The sequence below is a fragment of the Punica granatum genome, chromosome 7 (genome assembly GCF_007655135.1).
Source record: "Punica granatum isolate Tunisia-2019 chromosome 7, ASM765513v2, whole genome shotgun sequence".
Taxonomy (NCBI): Eukaryota; Viridiplantae; Streptophyta; class Magnoliopsida; order Myrtales; family Lythraceae; genus Punica; species Punica granatum.
This window is the reverse complement of record NC_045133.1, coordinates 52,857-72,185: the sequence shown is the minus strand read 5'-3', so window position 1 is coordinate 72,185 and position 19,329 is coordinate 52,857. Positions and strand designations below refer to the sequence as shown.

The 19,329-nt window shown below is 42.9% G+C and overlaps 3 protein-coding genes across 11 annotated transcripts; all 3 read left to right on the top strand.

Annotated features, from left to right (window-relative positions):
- The first annotated feature begins 2,230 nt into the window (after nucleotides 1-2,230).
- LOC116214115 (LRR receptor-like serine/threonine-protein kinase FEI 2) lies at nucleotides 2,231-6,136 on the top strand. Its single transcript, XM_031549416.1, has 13 exons — nucleotides 2,231-2,568; nucleotides 3,044-3,179; nucleotides 3,270-3,341; nucleotides 3,427-3,498; nucleotides 3,624-3,695; nucleotides 3,836-3,907; nucleotides 4,011-4,082; nucleotides 4,163-4,269; nucleotides 4,385-4,558; nucleotides 4,644-4,979; nucleotides 5,114-5,365; nucleotides 5,484-5,617; nucleotides 5,713-6,136. Exons 1-13 carry the CDS (start codon nucleotides 2,481-2,483, stop codon nucleotides 5,935-5,937), a joined length of 1,812 nt encoding a protein of 603 aa, XP_031405276.1. The 5' UTR covers nucleotides 2,231-2,480; the 3' UTR covers nucleotides 5,938-6,136.
- Nucleotides 6,137-7,528: 1,392 nt separating this feature from the next.
- Nucleotides 7,529-9,436, top strand: LOC116215005. 3 transcript variants are annotated; one of them, XM_031550556.1, is made up of 5 exons: nucleotides 7,530-7,906; nucleotides 8,138-8,271; nucleotides 8,364-8,511; nucleotides 8,615-8,721; nucleotides 8,995-9,391. In XM_031550556.1, the coding sequence occupies exons 1-5, from the start codon at nucleotides 7,612-7,614 to the stop codon at nucleotides 9,034-9,036; spliced, it is 726 nt and encodes a 241-aa protein (XP_031406416.1). In that variant the 5' UTR covers nucleotides 7,530-7,611; the 3' UTR covers nucleotides 9,037-9,391. The 3 variants fall into 3 exon arrangements, with proteins under 3 accessions (XP_031406415.1, XP_031406416.1, XP_031406417.1); XM_031550557.1 differs by having other exon boundaries at nucleotides 7,531-7,906; nucleotides 8,615-8,672; nucleotides 8,995-9,145; XM_031550555.1 differs by lacking the exon at nucleotides 8,615-8,721 and having other exon boundaries at nucleotides 7,529-7,906; nucleotides 8,995-9,436.
- Nucleotides 9,437-11,742: 2,306 nt separating this feature from the next.
- On the top strand, nucleotides 11,743-19,090 carry LOC116215003. 7 transcript variants are annotated; one of them, XR_004158390.1, is made up of 17 exons: nucleotides 11,786-12,449; nucleotides 12,673-13,161; nucleotides 13,307-13,435; nucleotides 13,958-14,117; nucleotides 14,379-14,457; nucleotides 14,542-14,672; nucleotides 14,800-14,956; nucleotides 15,089-15,422; nucleotides 15,536-15,645; nucleotides 15,760-15,954; nucleotides 16,216-16,352; nucleotides 16,493-16,631; nucleotides 16,761-17,094; nucleotides 17,219-17,325; nucleotides 17,443-17,633; nucleotides 17,976-18,111; nucleotides 18,700-19,090. XR_004158390.1 is itself a non-coding variant. In XM_031550549.1 (16 exons), exons 4-15 carry the CDS (start codon nucleotides 14,054-14,056, stop codon nucleotides 17,582-17,584), a joined length of 1,929 nt encoding a protein of 642 aa, XP_031406409.1. In that variant the 5' UTR covers nucleotides 11,743-11,849; nucleotides 12,673-13,161; nucleotides 13,307-13,435; nucleotides 13,958-14,053; the 3' UTR covers nucleotides 17,585-17,633; nucleotides 17,976-19,088. The 7 variants fall into 7 exon arrangements, 6 of the variants coding, with proteins under 6 accessions (XP_031406409.1, XP_031406413.1, XP_031406412.1 ...); XM_031550549.1 differs by having other exon boundaries at nucleotides 11,743-11,849; nucleotides 17,976-19,088; XM_031550550.1 differs by having other exon boundaries at nucleotides 13,316-13,435; nucleotides 17,976-19,088.
- Nucleotides 19,091-19,329: the final 239 nt, after the last annotated feature.

Here is a 19,329-nt window from a genome sequence, read left to right as displayed (position 1 = left end):
TTTGTCGCATTTCGTGGAGCAACTTTCAGGCCTCATTACATACCGTTCCTTACATAATCCATTTATGAGCGTGGCAAACGTCGCAACATTAGGCTAACATCCTTTGCCGAGCATAGTTCTAAAGAGTCTCTCGGCATTTTCAAGTTTCCTGATATTGCACATTCCATTTATATTATGAGGACATTGTAGATCGCAATGCCGGGACTGACCCCTCGATCCTGTTGAGACGATCGTCTTTACGATATCTGTCCAAGAGGATAGCATAGGTTTGAACGTTCCAAAGGCGAATAGAACCTTGCATCTCCTTGAAAACATCCCCCGGAGCCTGCATGTTGCACGTTGTTACCTTTGGAATGAAGCCCTTTTCAAGCTATTCAAAATACATAATCTTGCATTGGGTCTTCCATAGCATCAACCAACTGTACAGCTCTAGAAAGCTTCCCCAGAATGCAGAGCCCGTTGACCAGAGTAGACAAGGTCAACATGTCTTGGTTTAAACCCTAGTTTGAGCTGAGGAAGAAGACGAAGAAAAAGCGAAAATTCCCATTTCACTCCCCAAAACTTTGGTTCTTTTACACTTTCCGCCCCAATCTTTCTTCATTGAAAAATCAGCTCCTTAAACTATCTTAATGTAATTTTTTTAATTAGACTGCGAGCTGTCTTTAATCTGCCAACTAATCCTTGCTTAAGCGCCGACTTTAACCTATCTAAAAAATACTCTCGGCGGCCAAGTTCGTCCACGTGAAAGATTCAAAACTGTACTTACACTAGTAGTCCGCTGTCAACTAATTTTAATTAGTTGAAATCTCAAAAAAAAAAAAAAAAGCCTCCTTATAACAAATAAATTTTAGAAGAATATTAAGCTCCAAACTTTTCAAAAAAAAAAAAAAGGATCTCCAATTTTTTCCATTTCCATCTGTCCTATAAATTACATCTATAGAATAATTGGATTAAATCAAGAGAGTTCCCATTTGGTTCGAGTCCCCTTCCATTTCCATTGTAGCAGAGGAAACAACATTAAAGTTCAATGTTGTTGCAAATTGATTTTGTTTTTTTATTTGTTTACTTGTTTATTTTCCAGTAGGCTTATGGTATTGGCTGGGGGGTGGCTTCTTAATTTATATTTGTCAGAGTAGTTTTTCTTTTTGATTAATTAATTTTATACTGTTAGTAGGACAAAGCCGTTCAGAAAAACGGGGATTGGGTGCTCTGATCGAATCTTTGAATATCTAACGTGGGCCAGATTTTACTTGGGCTTTTCAGTGAAAAAAAAAAAAGAGAGTGATTTTTCCCTCTTTTCAGGTAAATTCAGTAAAAAAAAAAAGAAAAGCAAAAAAGAAAAAGGAAACTTTGAATAGGAACAACAGACCCAGTAATCAGTATACTCCCTCTCCTTTTCGAATTGACACTTTTTGATTTCAACTTTTCATTTTTTATTGTCAGAATCAGACTGAATCTGACCATTACAATCTGCATCACTTTTTTTTTTTTGCAAAAAATATTAGGCCCAATTGAGGCCCACCCCTCAATCTAATCCAATTGAGTGTAACTTAATTATCAAAAAGTGCATGGGTCTTTAAGTCAAATCTATGTTTGATCACACATTTTGAAAAATAGTAAAAATTCGAAGGCATTTGGCTGCCATAAATATGATTTGCATGATCAGTTTTACGTTATCCGGGAAAGTTGCTTATATTACAATATAGTTTTAGATATCAACGCCACATTTCCTATCGAAATCAAGTGGTTTATTTGCCTCCCAAAAATCCCCTCGACCAAAATCCTAGATTTGTCCTTGCCCACCTGTATTTTTAGCATATTAGTTACACACTCATGAACTAATCCTCTCAATACAGAGTGCATAAGGATGGTAATCGTATCGATTCGATCATTACCGGATTATTTTCGAGAAGAAGTGGATGATGAATCTTGGATCATGTATGTCTCTTTTCAAAGGTTATTATACTCTGAGAAATAATTGACAAAGGATGACCAACTAATCCTTGTTCTAGAAAGGAAAAAAAAAGAAGGTTTGAAGCTTCCATTAATTTTCCAACTGACATAAATTTCTGGTTTGTGTTTGTCTTAATGTAATCGATGGGGCAACGGCTACTTCCTCTTTCCTCTGCACATCAATCGATGCCCAGACTTTCAAATTTCTTGTCCTTTCCATGACCCATGTCTGTCTCTCTCTGGTCCAACCAAAAGAGGGGGGAAAAAAAACAGAGGGAAATGTTTTTCAGTCTCTCTCTCTCTCTTCGTGCACTGGCTTTAATTATTAGCTTTTCTCCCTCTAAACCTCCCTCCTACCACCACCATCATCGCTTCTCCCCAGCACCCCACTCAAACCACTGTAATTATCTCACTTTGAAAGTGCCCCTCCCACTTTGTTTAACTAAAAGGTGCAGTGGTGGAGTGAGCTCAGAGCTCTGCAACAACAACCCAGAGCAGGCACTCCATCTTCATCTGAGATCCAAGACATGAACCTAGGTCTGCTGCTTTCGGCTCTTTCAGTGGTTATCGCGGCTGCCCTCTTCAGCTCTGGCTCCGTCGCTTTGACCCCAGATGGTAGGAGCAGCTCCATTATCATGTCTTTGAGTTCATTCTGCTGTACAGTTCTGTTTCGTTGCTTAGAAAGAAATTGGAGGACAAAGGGTGGCGGAATCGGGTCCAAAGTTCCCTCCTTTTGCTGGATTTGAGCTCATAAAGTGGAAGCATCACATCAAAGAGTGAACTTTTGGGCTTTATTAAGTAGAGAGCAGTCAACCCGAGTTCTAAATCTTTGACGTTAGAAGATTGTTGGCCACTGTTGTATTCTTTGTCTGCACATTCTGCTGACAAATTTGGTGTCCTGAAGCTCAAGTTTACAACTTTAGGCCTCTTGGCCTAAGAAGGTGTCTAGGTTTTCCTTCTGTCAGCTTCATTTCTTCTGTCTGGTCTTTGATTTGTGGCCATTACATATGTTGTTGAAATGTAAGTAATTTTGCTGCCGGGGCACTCCGTATTGGTTTTGTGCTCTTATGTCGTGGTCTCTGTTTTGTAGGCATTGCATTGTTGGAATTCAAGAGCACTTTAAACGACACCAAGAACATCCTCAGCAACTGGCAAGCTCTTGATGACTCTCCTTGCGGATGGACTGGCATTTCGTGCTATCCTGATGACCAAAGGGTCCAATCCATGTAGAATTACTTGCAGCGTGCTTCCTCTTTTCGCTTATCGTTTGGCACTATTTTGAGTCTGAAATGATGTTTCTTGATGTGGGTCTTCAGAAATCTCCCGTATATGCAACTCGGAGGGATCATATCTCCCAGCATCGGTAGACTCAGTAGATTGCAGAGGCTGTAAGCTCAATACTGATCTCTTTGTTCATCCCTGATAAGTAATGCATTAGAAGAAGTAATCGTCTTTCCTCTTTTGGTAATTCAGGGCACTTCACCAAAACAGTTTGCACGGGGTCATTCCTAATGAGATTACAAACTGCACCGACCTGAGAGCCTTGTGAGCACATTTACTTCTCGAAACTTTATAACTGCTGAGAAGTTTTGGTTTTCCTTTTGACTCGATGGCTGATTCCTCAGGCATTGAATTATCATTCATGGACTTGATTTTGGGCGAATCTTTAGGTACTTGAGAGCTAATTATCTCCAAGGAGGCATTCCTTCTGCCATTGGAAACCTTTCTCACCTCACCATCATGTAAATTCTCTATTCGTGCACACTAAGTTGTTTCGGGAATGCACGATTACACACTGACGAACTGGTCATCAATGAGTAATTCCTCATGAAAGTGAAAATATGTTCTGTGATAATCCTCTAACCTTAGAGCATTAATGCAGGGATTTATCAAGCAACTCGCTAAAAGGTGCAATACCATCATCCATAGGCCGGCTCACACGACTTCGCCATTTGTAAGTATATCCTTCCTTGTGCTTAACCTTAATTTCCCGAAATTTCAACTAGCATATTCTCTTACCTTGGTGATTGTTTTCATTTGTCTCCACTCAACTTTAGGAACCTGTCAACAAACTTCTTTTCTGGTGAAATCCCTGATGTTGGAGTTCTAAGCACTTTTGGACGCAGCTCGTAAGTGCCCTGAGCCTCAGAAATTGAACCAACATTTACTTCAGGGTTCTATTAATATTTCCTTGATAATTTCCTTCCAGGTTCATTGGAAATTTAGATCTTTGTGGGCAACAAGTGCAGAAGCCATGTAGGACCTCAATGGGATTCCCCGTTGTTCTACCCCATGCGTCAAGTGATGAAGCAGCAGGTTAGCCTTAAATCACGTTTTACATTCACATATTGACGGACAATTTAATACCAAACTTCTAGCACCTTTTATTAATTTTTTTTAAAATTTTCAATTTTTGTCAATAATTTTGCAGTCCCGGCAAAGAGATCCTCACATTACATAAAGGGTGTGGTAATCGGCGCAATGTCCACCATGGGCATTGCATTAGTTATTGTTTTGGCATTCCTATGGATTTGTTTGCTAGCAAAGAAGGAAAGAGCTGCTAAGAGATATACCGAAGTCAAAAAGCAAGTTGAACCAGAAACAAGTAATTCAACTCATTTCTCCAAAATTCAACACCGGGTTAGTTATTCAACTTCTCAATCATAAACTAAAAACTGCATTCCTCACAGGCACAAAGCTCATTACTTTTCATGGAGACATGCCTTACCCTTCATGTGAGATCATTGAGAAGCTGGAGTCCCTTGACGATGAGGATGTTGTGGGATCTGGAGGATTCGGGACAGTGTACAGGATGGTGATGAACGATTGTGGAACTTTTGCTGTTAAAAGGATAGACAGAAGTCGGGAAGGATCCAATCAGGTGTTTGAGAGGGAGTTGGAGATCTTGGGCAGCATCAAGCACATAAACTTAGTGAACTTGCGAGGATACTGCAGACTTCCCGCATCAAAGCTTCTTATCTATGACTATTTAGCCATGGGGAGCTTAGATGACCTCTTGCACGATGGTTAGTTTTTGAGCCCCTGTATCTTTAATGATGAGGGAAATTCTATGGTGACAAATGGTCTGCTAATATCGTCCTGTCTTAATTTGGCTTATCTAGTCATTCTGAATTGTCTTGTTTCTGTTTACTAATCTTAGATCAAAGTAAGGATTGTGCCTTAAACTGGAGCACACGACTAAAGATTGCTCTGGGTTCTGCTCGTGGGCTTGCTTATTTGCACCATGACTGTAGTCCTAAGATTGTTCATCGGGATATAAAGTCGAGCAACATCCTTTTGGATGAGAACTTTGAACCCCACGTCTCCGACTTTGGTCTCGCGAAGCTTCTGGTTGATGAGGATGCCCACGTGACAACTGTAGTTGCTGGTACCTTTGGCTACTTGGCTCCAGGTTAGCGAATAAAACTATCTTGCTGTTTAATTTCTGCAGAAGTATTAGACAATCTTTTATCTTGAAACTGCGCCTCTCAGTGGCCTTTGCTAATTGTTGAATTGGTTTGTAAATGCAGAATATCTGCAAAGTGGGATAGCAACGGAGAAATCCGATGTGTACAGCTTTGGGGTCCTGTTACTGGAGATTGTTGCTGGAAAGAGGCCAACTGATCCGTGTTTTGTAAAGAAGGGCTTAAACGTTGTTGGTTGGGTATGTCTTGAGAATCTTTTTCCTCAATTTTATTAGAACGTTGCATGTAGTAAGGCTAGCAGTTCTTGAGGTCAAATTGCAATTTCCACTTGCAGATGAACACTCTGTTGCGAGAGAATCAATTGGATGACATGGTTGATGAGAGATGCACCGGCGCGGACCCAGAAACTGTGGAAGCGGTCCTCGATATAGCTGCCAGGTGCACCGACGCGAACCCAGAAGAACGGCCTTCAATGAACCAGGTGCTGCAGCTGCTCGAGCAAGAAGTCTTGTCTCCCTGCCCGAGCGACTTCTACGAGTCACATTCAGACTACAGTTGAAGTGACTCAAACTCAGGATTCTAATGACGTAATGGATCTTCCAACGTCTTTTCCATTCTACTGGAATGTAAGCGAACTGATTGTGCGATGATCTATGATTGTTCAGATCCCCTCCCCTTGGGGCATGTATATGAAATTTTTATACCCAAGTCCGGCGTGCTTTTCAGCTTTGCTATTATCAGAAGAAGGTTTCTGGTTACAACTTTGGTTTTTTTTTGCTGAGTTCTTTTTGGGTCTTTTGAAGTATTCCTGGAAGGCTTCAAGAACTCGGTGCGCCAGTACGCTTGAAAAAAGAAAAAAAACTATGAAAATGTTAAGAACTCTGCTCGATTTTACGTTGGAGACCTTGACCCTGGCTGAGGATTTCAGAATGAAGCATTTCCTCTCGAAAAGAATGAAAACCTCACCCATCCATCTTGACTGCAAGGGGATAATTACAGGACAATATCGTCGCGCATTGATTACACGGGGCTGCCATACGGGTCCGAGCAGGATCATGAATGGCGATGAGGGGTGAACCTGGTCTCTCCGACTATGAATACGGAGCAGGCCAGGTATATGTAGACCTGAAAACGATAACAGGCTTGGAGGGAAAGGAACGTTAGGATTTTCCCAAAAAGCAGTGATTGGTATTGCGGAGTTGATTCATCGATATATTGATATGCTTAGATCTAAAATACTTTCTATTCCTAAAGTTGAGTGTAAGATAGCCACTTCTTCCATAGCTCGAGCTTTAGGATTATAAGTTCTGTTAAGTTGATGTCAATTGTACTCGGATGAGTGGTTTCCCTTGTAAATGCTCGTTTCGATATTAATGAGATTCACCACTTATCCAAAAAATAAAAATAAAAATAACAGGCACTGAAGACCGGAGTTCCTGTCAGTTCGGGATCGACCGAAGCTGACTCATGCTACTTTCATCTAATCCAAGCATTGTACCCCCAGCCCATTGTAGCTGGGGGTACAATGGGCAAATTATTTAAGTCGAATAAAGAACAAATTATTTTTTACCGAGACAACACACCAAAGAAGAAGTTGGATGTCTCTCCTAATAGCAACTTGCAAGAGCCCATCGCCCAACTAATTGCTATGTATAAAAATACCAACTTTTTGTTTTTTTGAAAAGACCATCTTCAGTTTATTGGTCGAAAATAATATTCACACTAGCCGGCCGACTTGCCCATGTCCATGCGGTGGATCCAGTGAGTTTCTAGACTTGCACAACATGTAAACGTTAAACTACATAGAGCGTAATTTATCAACTATACCTATCGGATATTATATTATCTTATCGTTGAATAATGAATGGGTCTCTTTGGGCACATGAAAAGCTACCTGGGCAACGTCTTCAAATCATAACCCCTTTTTTTGTTTTGGCCTGGTCTTTGACATATTATTTTTTCTTGAATTTAGATTGGACAAACGACATAGGAAAATAATTTAGTCTGTTAATTAATTGATTGAAAATTAAATTAAATCAGAGATAATGGAATTTCTCATCCAATGACCACTGGCCCTTCGTCTCCTTCAAGGGTCTCTGTCACTCAGTCCACGGCCCCAAAAAAAAAAAAATGGCATCCTTTTCAACTCTTATCTGTCTCTGTATTCATCTCCTTGACAGTTTTCTTCCTTTCTGCGTGACTCTTGAGACTCTTCTTGGATTGAATCTTGGATATGGCAATGGCCGCCTCCATGGCTCTGTTGCCTCTGCACACGCAGCTGCCCTCCTCCCCTCCTGTGCTGTACAGCCACAGCAATGCCATCAGGAAAGGCGGGACCTTGTCGGACAGAGCTCTCCGATTGAGGTTGAGGTTAAACCCGATAACTGGAGGAGAGGGAAGAATAAGAAGAGGAGGACTGGTAGTTGTGGCTTCGGGCAATGCCGTTGGCGCTCCTTTCTGGGACAGCTTGAAACCCGAGAAGCCGGCTGCAGCACCGCTTCTTAGTGATGTTCTCTGGCCTGCTGCAGGTTTGATTATCGCTGCAGCTCTCGCTGCTTAAAAGCTTTTGGCTTTTCATCGCTTGCCAGTTGTGGAACTTGTAAATAAGTCCTTTTGGTTTCGCATTTTTAGCTTCCGTCGTGCTGCCGAATGGATCTTAAAGAGTCTTCATCGCGAGAATGTAGTGTGGCCTCTGGTCGAGGACTGTTGGAGGATATAGTTTGATTGATTTGGTTCTTTTCTTGCTGCACAAACTACAGGGGCGTTTGCTGCAATGGCCATGCTCGGGAAGATTGACCAGATATTGGCGCCGAAAGGACTTTCCATGACGATTGCCCCCCTCGGAGCTGTCTGCGCTGTCCTCTTCACTGCCCCTTCTTCCCCGGGCGCTCGGGTAATCTACACCGCCGAGTTCTATACTGAAGAGGTCGTTTTTCATTTCCCATGTTACTCCCGAACTTAATCTGCATCTTAACTCCATTGCAGAAGTATAACATATTCATGGCTCAAGTAGGGTGTGCCGCCATCGGAGTTCTCACTTTTACCATCTTCGGCTCGGGCTGGCTCGCTAGAGCCACTGCACTTGCTGCATCAATAGCTTTCATGATCTACACTCGCTCAACTCATCCACCTGGTAAACTCATTTTAATACAATTATTGATCATTGATACTACTGTCCATTTAGATTCCAATTTTATGGCCTTTAGTTTTAATATTTCTTGGTGAACCGAACACAGCTGCGAGTTTGCCGATTCTATTCATCGATGCAGCCAAGTTGCATCACTTGAATTACTGGTATGCTGTGTTCCCCGGCGCCACCAGTTGCATCCTCCTATGTTTGATTGTATGTTTCTGTGTCCTTCCAACTCCATACGCTCAATTAGATGCTGAGATATCTACTGAGAAAATAAAAACTTTGAAGATTCAAAACAATTGCCTGATGAATGCTGCCTTTAGATCAAGAATCCCTCTTTTCGAATGACAAATGAATCTCTCGCAGTCGATGCGCATGGAATGGTCTCTTTAAATTTTATGTCCTGGTCTAATGCTACAAATTGTCTCCTCATGTCGGTCTTTCAGATTAAGTTGTCTTACGATTTCACCTGTATCAATGCAGCAAGAGATTGTGTCTTACCTGAAGGAGAACGTCAAATTTTAACCCCGTCGACTCTTCGCTTGGACCAATCATCCCCTCAAGTCTTCAAATCCAGAGCAAGTCGTTCCCAAGAAACTCCTGCATTGCTCGATTCACCAATCGTGATCCACAAATCGTGATCCGTGTACATTTGATGGCAAATTTACATTGTACAGGTCACATAGCATGTCGAATGTCTAAACTGAGACCGACAAGATTAGTCGTTAATGAAGAAACCAAATACAAATCCATTTCTTGTGCCCTCCGTCATGTATCAATGCTTGTCAGCCATAATGATTCGGAAACGACAGAGATTCTGTATGGATGACAAAACTTGTTTGAATCCTCTTAGTTGGTCATCATTTTCTGTACGATGGTCTGTCTTGAAGGTCATCATGAAATATAACATCGGACTTTCTTGCAACTTTCAGAGCACTTTCATTCTCTAATTTCCCCCCAACATATCTGCAGAAACCATCTGTAGCAGAACGTGGAAACGGCTCATCTTCCGATTCATCAATCTTTTAAAACTTTAATTTTACGGATGAATTCTCATGTTGCCCCAATGATGTTTACCATATCGGGCATATGAAAGGAAAAGGAGATGGAATGGCACGCCCATGACTTGCTCAGCAAGAAACATATGGGCCAACAAGCCAAGGGAGTAGAGGGTCGTATTAAGAATCAAGTTCCTCGTCCTTTTAGCAATCTCTTCAGTGTCGAAGCCATTAAAACGAGGAACAATAAATTGCTGCTTGTTTTCTTTGCAATTGGAAACAATATGAGCATTCTGCATAGATATTAATTAAATGAGCATGTTCGTCTCGTCAAGAGAAAGGCAAGTGAAAGGAAAACTAACAATACTGAATGCTTGCATGTACATAAATTTTTTACTTCATGATATTAACTAATCTAGATAAAAGGTAAATAATCTCCTATGCAGGCAGGCAATTACCGATCATCATAATGCTTCCAATTTTTTTGTTTCATCTTCATGCCGTGATAGCATTGAGATAACAGCCTCATACAAGAGAGGAGCTGTTGCAGCCGCTTGTCATCACCGCCCAGGTCCTGAAACATCGCTCGACCATTGCTTTCGGATACTTTTTTAACTCTGTCAGTAAGACTGCAGCAGCATCTAAACTTATCTTGCAACAGGAAACCTTTCAACGGGAAGATCTCGAAACGTTTTGCTGCTTGCTTCATAAATAGCCAGCGTCCCGTCACTCTTTTCCACCAAAATCTCATCAAAGCCACATGCTAACAGCCTCTCAACCCCAACGTCGTTCGTCCAAGATTCATCCCCAGCAACACCATACATCACCCACAAATCCCAGCATTTAGACATTTCTAATAAACATCAGGAAGAGCGACTGCTAGTACCCTGAGGTTCATGGTATATCCATTCAGCCTATAATCCAGATCAGGCAAAGAAACTCGACGGAACACCTCATCCCGCAAATCAAACCACAAGACGAAATCATCTTCCTCACTATATGCAAGCCAATATAGGATTCCATTCAAAGCAACACAAACGCTTGGAAAAAAGTTGGCAAGGTAAAGCAGGCACTTCCCTCCATAAACCTTCACTCTGAGAGCGGAGTACCTTCGCCTGGAACTTGTTGTCATGGGATAATTCATATGCGATTCTCACCACCATTATGGTCATCTATAGCGCGATGGTACCCGACCCATAAGAAACACCCGACGGATTTCTCGTAGATCTTCGCATTGCGGCAGGGCCCTAGATTCTCGAGTGGCAGGGTTCCAAATGAATACAGGCGTTCGGAAGTTGCTCAGGAGGTCGCCAAGGTTGCCGGATAAGCAAGCGATGCCGTTGCAGGACCCGACAACCTCTAAGATCGGGAAATGCATCGCGTGAGGAGGGGGGTATCGACATGGGATACCAGCTCTAGGTTTTCGCCGGACAGCAGCGAGATGTCGGGCTCAACCGTTGTGGGGCACCAGTGCTTGACGAGGAGAGATCGGGCGCCAATGCGGTTCCCGCCATCGCCGCCGCGATTGACTGATCGGTTGAGGTGACGGGAGATGAAGCTGGGGGAACTCGATCAACGAGCGCCATGGCTTGCAGACTTACTTGAAGCGGAGGAGCGTCTTGACGGGGAGCCTCGACAGGATTTTGACCGTCAAATCCGAGGGAAGCTCAGAAGCAGTGTCAGGCATGGCGTTATCAATGGAGGACGGACCTGAGCAGAGCTGACTCTGACTGGGGTAGAACCAGAAGCAGCAGGGAAGTGCAAAAGAAGACGAAGATGGAGCGTGGTGCGTGCCGTGGTGGAGGGCCGACGAGTCGGGTCAAATGGTTCGGGTCAACGCATTCGTGCGTGAAGTGTTAATATGGGCCTGGAGTTTTGGGCCCAAAGTTAAGGCCATGAGAAGGTCCTTGTGCGGGATGCAGGTTGAGCTAGGGCGGGACGTGATTGCGAGCAGCGGAGTGAAGGTCGTATCGGTGGACGTGCCACCGTTCATGCAGATTCACGCCCTGGATTAATTAAACCTAAAAAATCATGACTGGACGAACATAAAAAGCCAACATTTTTGTCGGACCAAGACCCAAGATCGTCCCAAAACAAAAGAGTATAGGGACTCGAATTAAATATTCCACCACGGCCGAAGTTTCGGAGGCATAAATATCCCGTATTTCTTTTTAAAAATAAATATTATCACAAGTGGGCGTCTGTAACGCGAAAATTTACCTATAAAATAAAACCCTAGGACACACCTTTTCCAAAAAAACTTGTCTTTTCGATTCGACTCGACAATCGCCGCTACTGGAAAAGTATCGAAGGGACACAACCGTCGACCGATACGTTCTGGTAATCCCCTTCCTCCCCATCATCTGCCATCTATTTGTCGATTTGTCTTGACCAAATGCTTATGCATATCGAGCCTTCAGAAAGAGCTTGCTCGACCTATCTCTGCATCTCGATCCTTCTACGCGCTTGTCATGGAGGTTCTGGACATCACAGGGAGCGTCCATCCCACGCCGTCCCACCAACCATTTTAAGGCGATCACGCCACGTCGGGGGTCAAAATCCAGTCTCATTGTTGTCGAATTTATCTCCGTCGATGAGATATGGTATTACAAAGCTTGGATGAGCCTGAGCTCGTCCTATCTCATCAACGGAGTGAAGATCATACCGTAATGAGGCTCTATGACGCAGCGATACCGGCCGCCTCGAAATAGTTTGTGGAACGACGTGGGGATGAACGCTCATTGATGTCAACGACCTCCCAAACGAACTCGTAGAAGGCCCAAGATGCGGAGATAGGTTGAGCAAGCTCCTCCAGAAGGATCGATGTGCTCACGACCGAGCTCATGGTATTGAGTTGAGGCCAATCCCATGGTGACGGCGATCGGTGGTGTGAAGGGCTCATGGGTCTAAATTAGGGTTTGCAAAAATTGGGAAATCATGGTAAGGGCCTTTTAGTCATTGCACCTTTGAAAATTCGAATTCAGTTTAATCCTGTTCCTGATTCCCAATTCTTGATAAGCCCAACCAATAGATATACACCAGAGGGCTGAGATGGGCCCATTTCGTAAATCATCCAGCCCATGAAAACTGTAAACTACTCTAATGGGCCTTAAGACCATCGATCAATTGGGCTGTAAACTTATACTATCTTTGGCATTTGCAGTGTAGGATCTGTCGGGCAAAAGATGGCTCCCATGCATGGTTGTCAGAATCGCGATTCGAATCGTAGAATCGTATAATTCTACGATTAAAGGAGGATCACCGATTCTGATTCAGCTAGGTGAGTCGGGATTGTAGAATCAGAACCGAATCGCGTGTTGAATCGTAGAATCGCAGAATCGGGCCGATTCTGCGATTCTACGTTCAGGCTGGATTCGGCCCAAGCCCGGGCCCAATAAGCGGGCCGAAGCCTGGACTCGAAACCCCTCTCCCACCCGCCCTTCTTCCTCTTTTCCTGTCATGAAACCCTAATTTCTCCCCTGCTGAAGTCCTTCCAATTCGACCTTCGAACGTCTTCGACGAAATCTTCGATAGTTCGATCCACCTACTTGCTTCGATTGACGGTCCACCACCTTCTTCTTCCGAGAAGCTAACTTGTCCAAGCTTCGATTGCGGTTGCGGACCTTGCGGTTACTTCCTCTGCATTTTCCAGGTATGAAAAGTGTCGAGTACTTTTCCCTTTTACCCCAATTGCACAGCCCTTTCGCGGTTGAATGGATGTATCCTTCATGTTCTCTGCTATTTCCTTTCGATTGAGTTTGATGGGTTAATGTGTTTCTGATGCTTTTGCCATCGAGGTTTATCAGCATTTATGGGAATTCTCAGACTCGCGAGTCGCGTTACTGCAGCCAATCTTACCCGAAGTCTCATCTTATTCCTCTTTGCCGTTGTCTTTGCTGTCGTTGAGCTCGCTGCAAGAAATCTGGGTCAGTGCATCCTCGACTCGAACGACTCTGTTTTCCCTTCTAGAGTCCCCATATGTGTACACTGTCGATGCATCGTTCTGCCAGCCTAACTACTATTGCCATGCCGGCTTACAGTCTTGTTCGTTACTGTCTGCCCGTTCTTGTCATGTGTGGTTGTCCGATATGTGTGTTTGGATCGAACCACTTACTGTCAAGACATGATTTACAGTATCAATTTGGCCCATAATTTGATGGGAAGAAATCTAGCGGTTTTAACTAATCTCTTATGTCATTTATTTTTATGATATGAGTGCAAGGTTATTAATGGTTCCAACTGGAAATTCCAAGATTAAAATATTGAAATGCTGATCTTCATCCTGCGCTGATGTCTGAAAACTTATGTTATCGGTTTTCTCTCTGTTATTTTATGTTCCCTGTCTCTTCTTTGTAGGTTTGTGTTTTTATTTGAATGAACAAGAATTAATTTTTTTTGCTCAGAAAAGTATGTTACATATATATATATGTTATTTTTTTTAATTACAGGTAGAATCTTACGATTCACGATTCAAATTGCGATTCATGATTCTACGACCCTCGACCGATTCTAGGTAGAATCGCGATTCTGACAACCTTGCTCCCATGAGCTTCCGGTTTGGAGGAGGACCGCCGAAGATGGCTCCCATGAGCGCCATGTTTGGAGGAGGTACGTGACTACTTAGTTCGTTGATGTTTGCTGGCAATTACATATCATAATATGTTTATTTTCCTTATTATTATTATGCGTGTGTAATGTACACGAAAGGAAATGCTAATTAATTTAGTTTGATGAATATATTTCGAGAGCAAAATTATGTACATATAATAGCATTGTGTTTGGGGCAATCCACATGATGATGTTGATGGCCAGCTTAATTAATCTTTACGTCTATACGTCTTTTTGACTGTGTTTTATATTTCGCTATAGGCATTGGCTGGAAGCCTTTGAAAACTTGGTGCCAACTACATCCTTATGACGCTAAATCCCGACTCGAAGACATTACCAAGTGCAGTTTCTAACCGTTTTATAACTGTCGTTTGAATCTTTACAGTGATATTATTGTTATTAACTTCACCCTTTCTCTTATAAGAGACCTCATTGGGGCACTATCCCATAAGCATAGCCTAGGAGCATATCACCGGAATTTGTCGAAGGGGATATGGATGGATGACAAAAATCAACCGTTTATTTCGGATGATTTCATAAACCGAGAACCAAATGGTATTGGAAGAAGTAGTCATTGATTCATTAATTTCCTATCAATTTTGTATCTTGATGTATACATATATCCATTCATATGTAATCCATATATATGCACGTGCTGACATCTCCGTCCATTTGTTGATAGCTGAAGTTTCAAGATATATACGAAACAAGCAAAAACGAAACATAAGAGATCTACGGGACCTGCTGAGAGAGATACGTCGTCAACTCAAGGAGGTCCATCAGATTGACACCCAACGGCAGGACGGGTTTCTGGTTGAACTATCTCGCGCAAAGAGCAAGTACGTATATATATATACACACGTGCTTTTATTTATACTGGATGATGATCGCTGGTGGTTTAACTGTATGCAGTAGTTATACATGGATGAAATGAAAATTAAATATGTGTCCATCGTGTGCCGTTTATGCAGACCTTTTCTTTGGCGTATGATGGGATACGGTCATCACCCGTACTTTTGGTCTGAACGCGATGAGGTTGGTTTCATGCTTGCTTATCGGCGCAGCATTCAGGGACTGAGCTGGGATTCCCTTGACAAACATGAGCAGGCATGCGAGGAGGCCTTTGGACCGGATTGGACAGCCGGAATCAAGGAGGGTACAATCTTGGCGAACGCTGCTAGAACCACTGTTTATGGAAAAAAGGTCGTGCTGGAACCGGGCATGATAGCAAATAAATACCAACGCGCGAGTGGCGCCATCCCACTCTGGCTGAATGCATATGAACACTTCGGAGAGTACCACGAGGTCTCTATCTGTACAACTAATATTCTTCTCGATGTGATCACACTATATTAGATGCACGCATGATTGTACATGAATTTTGTTATGTCCACTCCTGATGTGGATCGATTATGCAGGAGCAGGGCTTGACGGAGTCACAAAAAGGGCGGTTGGTATCGGAAGGGCTAGATGACTTTATATTGAAGGCCTATCATTCCGCGGTGAACCTTCTGCCAGATTTATACAAGTGAGTCTTCATATATATATATATATATGTATGCAGTCGCCGTTGATTGTGATTGGGATCGTCTTTCGAACTTCTCTCTGTCGTTTTTTTTTTTTTAATGTCCGATCAATGCAGAGATGAGAAGAAAGATATGATTGAAACGCTAGGCTGGTCTGGGATCGCCTCAGGCCCTACCCCTTCGCTATCGATCTTAACTCCTCTGCCGCTACTCAACGGCTGCTCCATCTCCCCGGCGGCCCTGCCTTCACCTCCGCCTTTCCCGAGCCGGCCCCTGAAGCTCCTCGGATCAGAAAAAATCTCTTCATTCAGGTAAACGCCGAACTTCAATTTCTTTACCTTTGGTTCTCATTTTAGGGTTACCTTATTCACTGTGAAGCAAATTGTGCTTTAGCATCCTCAGATCACCCGCATCCCTCTGTTCATTTTGAAAACTTGGTGCCGACGGTTTTCTCATGCCACTAAATGCCGACTCAAATAAATTATCGGTTGCCGTTTCTAGCCGTTTTGTAGCTGTCCTTTTAATCTTTACAGTGATATTATTGTTATCAACCTCACCCTTTCTCTTATCAGATACCTCACGCGGACACTGTGCCGTGAGCATCGCCGAGGAGCATACCACCGGAATTTGTCGGAGGGGATATGGATGGATGACAGAAATCAACTGTTTATTACGAATGATTATATATACCCAGAAGGAATTGAAAGAGGTAGTCTTTGATTCATTAATTTCCTATCAATTTTGTATGTTGATGTATACATATATCCATTCTTATGTACTCTATATATATATATATATATATATATATGTACGTACGTACTGACATTTCCGTCCATTTGTTGATTGCAGAAGTTTCACTACGAGACAAGCAACGCGAAGACATAACAGCTCTAGGGGTACGGCTGGAAGAGATAGTTGGTCAGGCCGGTCGGATTGACACCCGACAGGAGCACGCGTTTCTGCATGATCTTTCTCGCGCACAGAGCAAGTACGTATATATACACACACGTGCTCTTTTTTACACTGATGATGATCGCTGGTGGTTTAACTGTATGCAGTAGTTATACATGCATGAAATGAAAATTAAATATGCGTCGATCGTGTGCCGTTTATGCAGCCCTCTTCTTTGGCTCTTGTTGGGATGCGGTCATCACCCGTACTTTTGGTCTGAAGCCGAAGAGTTTAATTTCATGCTTAATTATGGGGCCTTCGCTATGGATCTGGACGAGGATTCCCATAAGAAATGGAAGAAGGCATGCGAGGAGGCCTTTGGACCGAATTGGACTGCCGAAATCAAGAGGAATACAATCATGAAGGACGCTGTCAGAACCTATGTTGTTCAAAAAACGACCAAGCTGAAATTGGGCGAGATAGCAAACAAATACCGACCCGCGAGTGGCGCCATCCAACTTTGGCGTAATGCGTATAAACACTTCCGATATTACTCCCAGGTCTCTATCCGTACAACTAATATTCTTCTCGACATGATCAATACTAAGTCACACAATATTACATGCACGCATGATTGTACAGGAATTTTGTTATGTCCACTCCTGATGTGGATCGATTATGCAGAAACGGAGCTTGACGGAGGACAAAGGGCGGTTGGTATCGGAAGGGCTAAATGACTTTATATTGAAGGCCTATCATTCTGCGGTGAACCTTCTGACAGAGTTAGAGGAGTGAGAGTCTTCATATATATATATATGTATATGCAGTGGCCCTTGATTGTGATTGGGATCGTCTTTTGAACTTGTCTCATCCCTTTTTTTTTTTTTTTTAATGTCTGATCAATGCAGAGATGAGCGGAACATATTGCTTGAAAAGCTAGGCTGGGTTGGGATCACCTCCGGGGTTGGTGGAATGGTAGACGGGCCAGTACTTCCGGGGAGGCTCAGCAGTCCATTGGCGGAGGAGAGCCGGAAGAGGCGACGAGATTAGAAGTCAGTTCTTGGTCCCTTCCTCGGTGATGCTCTCTGGCCTGTGGCAGGTTCGGCTATCCCTGCAGCTTCAGTTCCTTACAGTTTTTCGCTTTGTATTGCTGCTGTCAGCATCAAACCAAGAACTGGAGAAGGCTGTCCCTAATGTGGTGACCCGGGAACCCAATACCAGAGGAGCTGCATGAGAATTTTTGTCTGTTCAGTTTCATTTTGATTTGCATTGTTGGTTTCGTGCTTTAAGTTCCTTAAACAGAAACCGAAAAAGTGCCTGCTTTCGATCCCATCGAATAGATTTTGAAGACTCCTCCTTATAAGAATGTAGCAGCTCATGAATGACTGTTGCAGGGTGTAAGTTGAATTTGAGTTGTTTCTTTTCTTGTTGTGCAAACTAGAGGGGCATTTGCTGCGATGGCCACGTTTGTGAAGACAGACGAGATGTTGGCACCAAAAGGACTTTCCATGACTATCTCACCCCTCGGATCTGTCTGTGCTGTCCTCCTCGCTACCCATTCCTCCCTGGTCACTCGGGTAATTAATGTTGTCCAGGTTGTTTAGAGATCATTTCTCATTTTCCTACTCGGCTGGAATTATCAATGGGAATTCTTGTCTGTTCAGTTTCATTTTGATTATCATTGTCGATTTTGCTCTTTAAGTTCCTTCACAGAAAATGACAAAGTGCCTGCCTTCTAAGCTTATATACATTATGGCGCAACTCCCAGAATACATTCTGCTCTGTCTTTCTCACAGTTTATGATAGAATAATCCATTGCTTTGGGGATGCATATTGATGCAGCTTACATCTTTCAGTGTGTGCTCTCAGTTACTTTCCACTAATTCACCTTCCAAGCACTCACTCTCCCCCTCTCATAAATGTCTAATGCTTGCCAATCATTTGCTTCAAATTGCCTGATTGCGTATGACTGACCAATCCGACTGTTTGTCTGAGATAAATTGCCTGCTCTTTTAATGATTTTAGTCTAGCTGCTCTTCACTAACCCTTCCTCCCCAGGAGCTCAGGTAATTATTATGCTGTCTGAGTTGTTTAGAGATCATTTCTCATTTTCCATGATGTGGCCATGAACTTAACCCGCATCTTCTTTTCTAACTGTACTGCAGGAGTATAACTTGTTCACGGCTCTCATAGGTCGTGCAGCGGCTCGCTAGATCCGCTGCACCTGCTGCATCAATAGCTTTTGTGGTCTATATTCGCAGTACTCATCTGCTTGATAAATACTCTCATAGAGCATTGGTACTGATCGTTCAGATTCCAGTTTATCACTTTCTGTCTTAACATTTCTTGGTGAACTGAACACAGCTGCGAGCTTGCCGATTCTCTTCATCTTCGTGGCCAAGTTGCATCACTTGAATTACTTGTACGCCTTTTATTCTTTTTTACTGTAAGTTTCTCCACCATTTAGAGGTTGAGATATCTCTCAGGAACTCAAAAAATTGAATATTCAATAGAATTGCCATCAAATACTAGTTTTAGATCATGATTTCCTCTTTTCGTATTACTATAAATGAATTTATTGCAGTTGATGTGCATGAACTCTCGTATCAATTGGTCTCAATATATTTTAAGTCCTGAAGGAGAATATCAAATTTTAACTGGTCGACTCTTCGCCCAGACCAATCTTCCCCTCAAGTCTTCAAATCCAGAGCAAGTCGTTCTCAAGAAGCTCCTGCATTGCTCAATTCACCAATCACGATCCACAAATCACGATCCGTGTACATTGGATGGCAAAT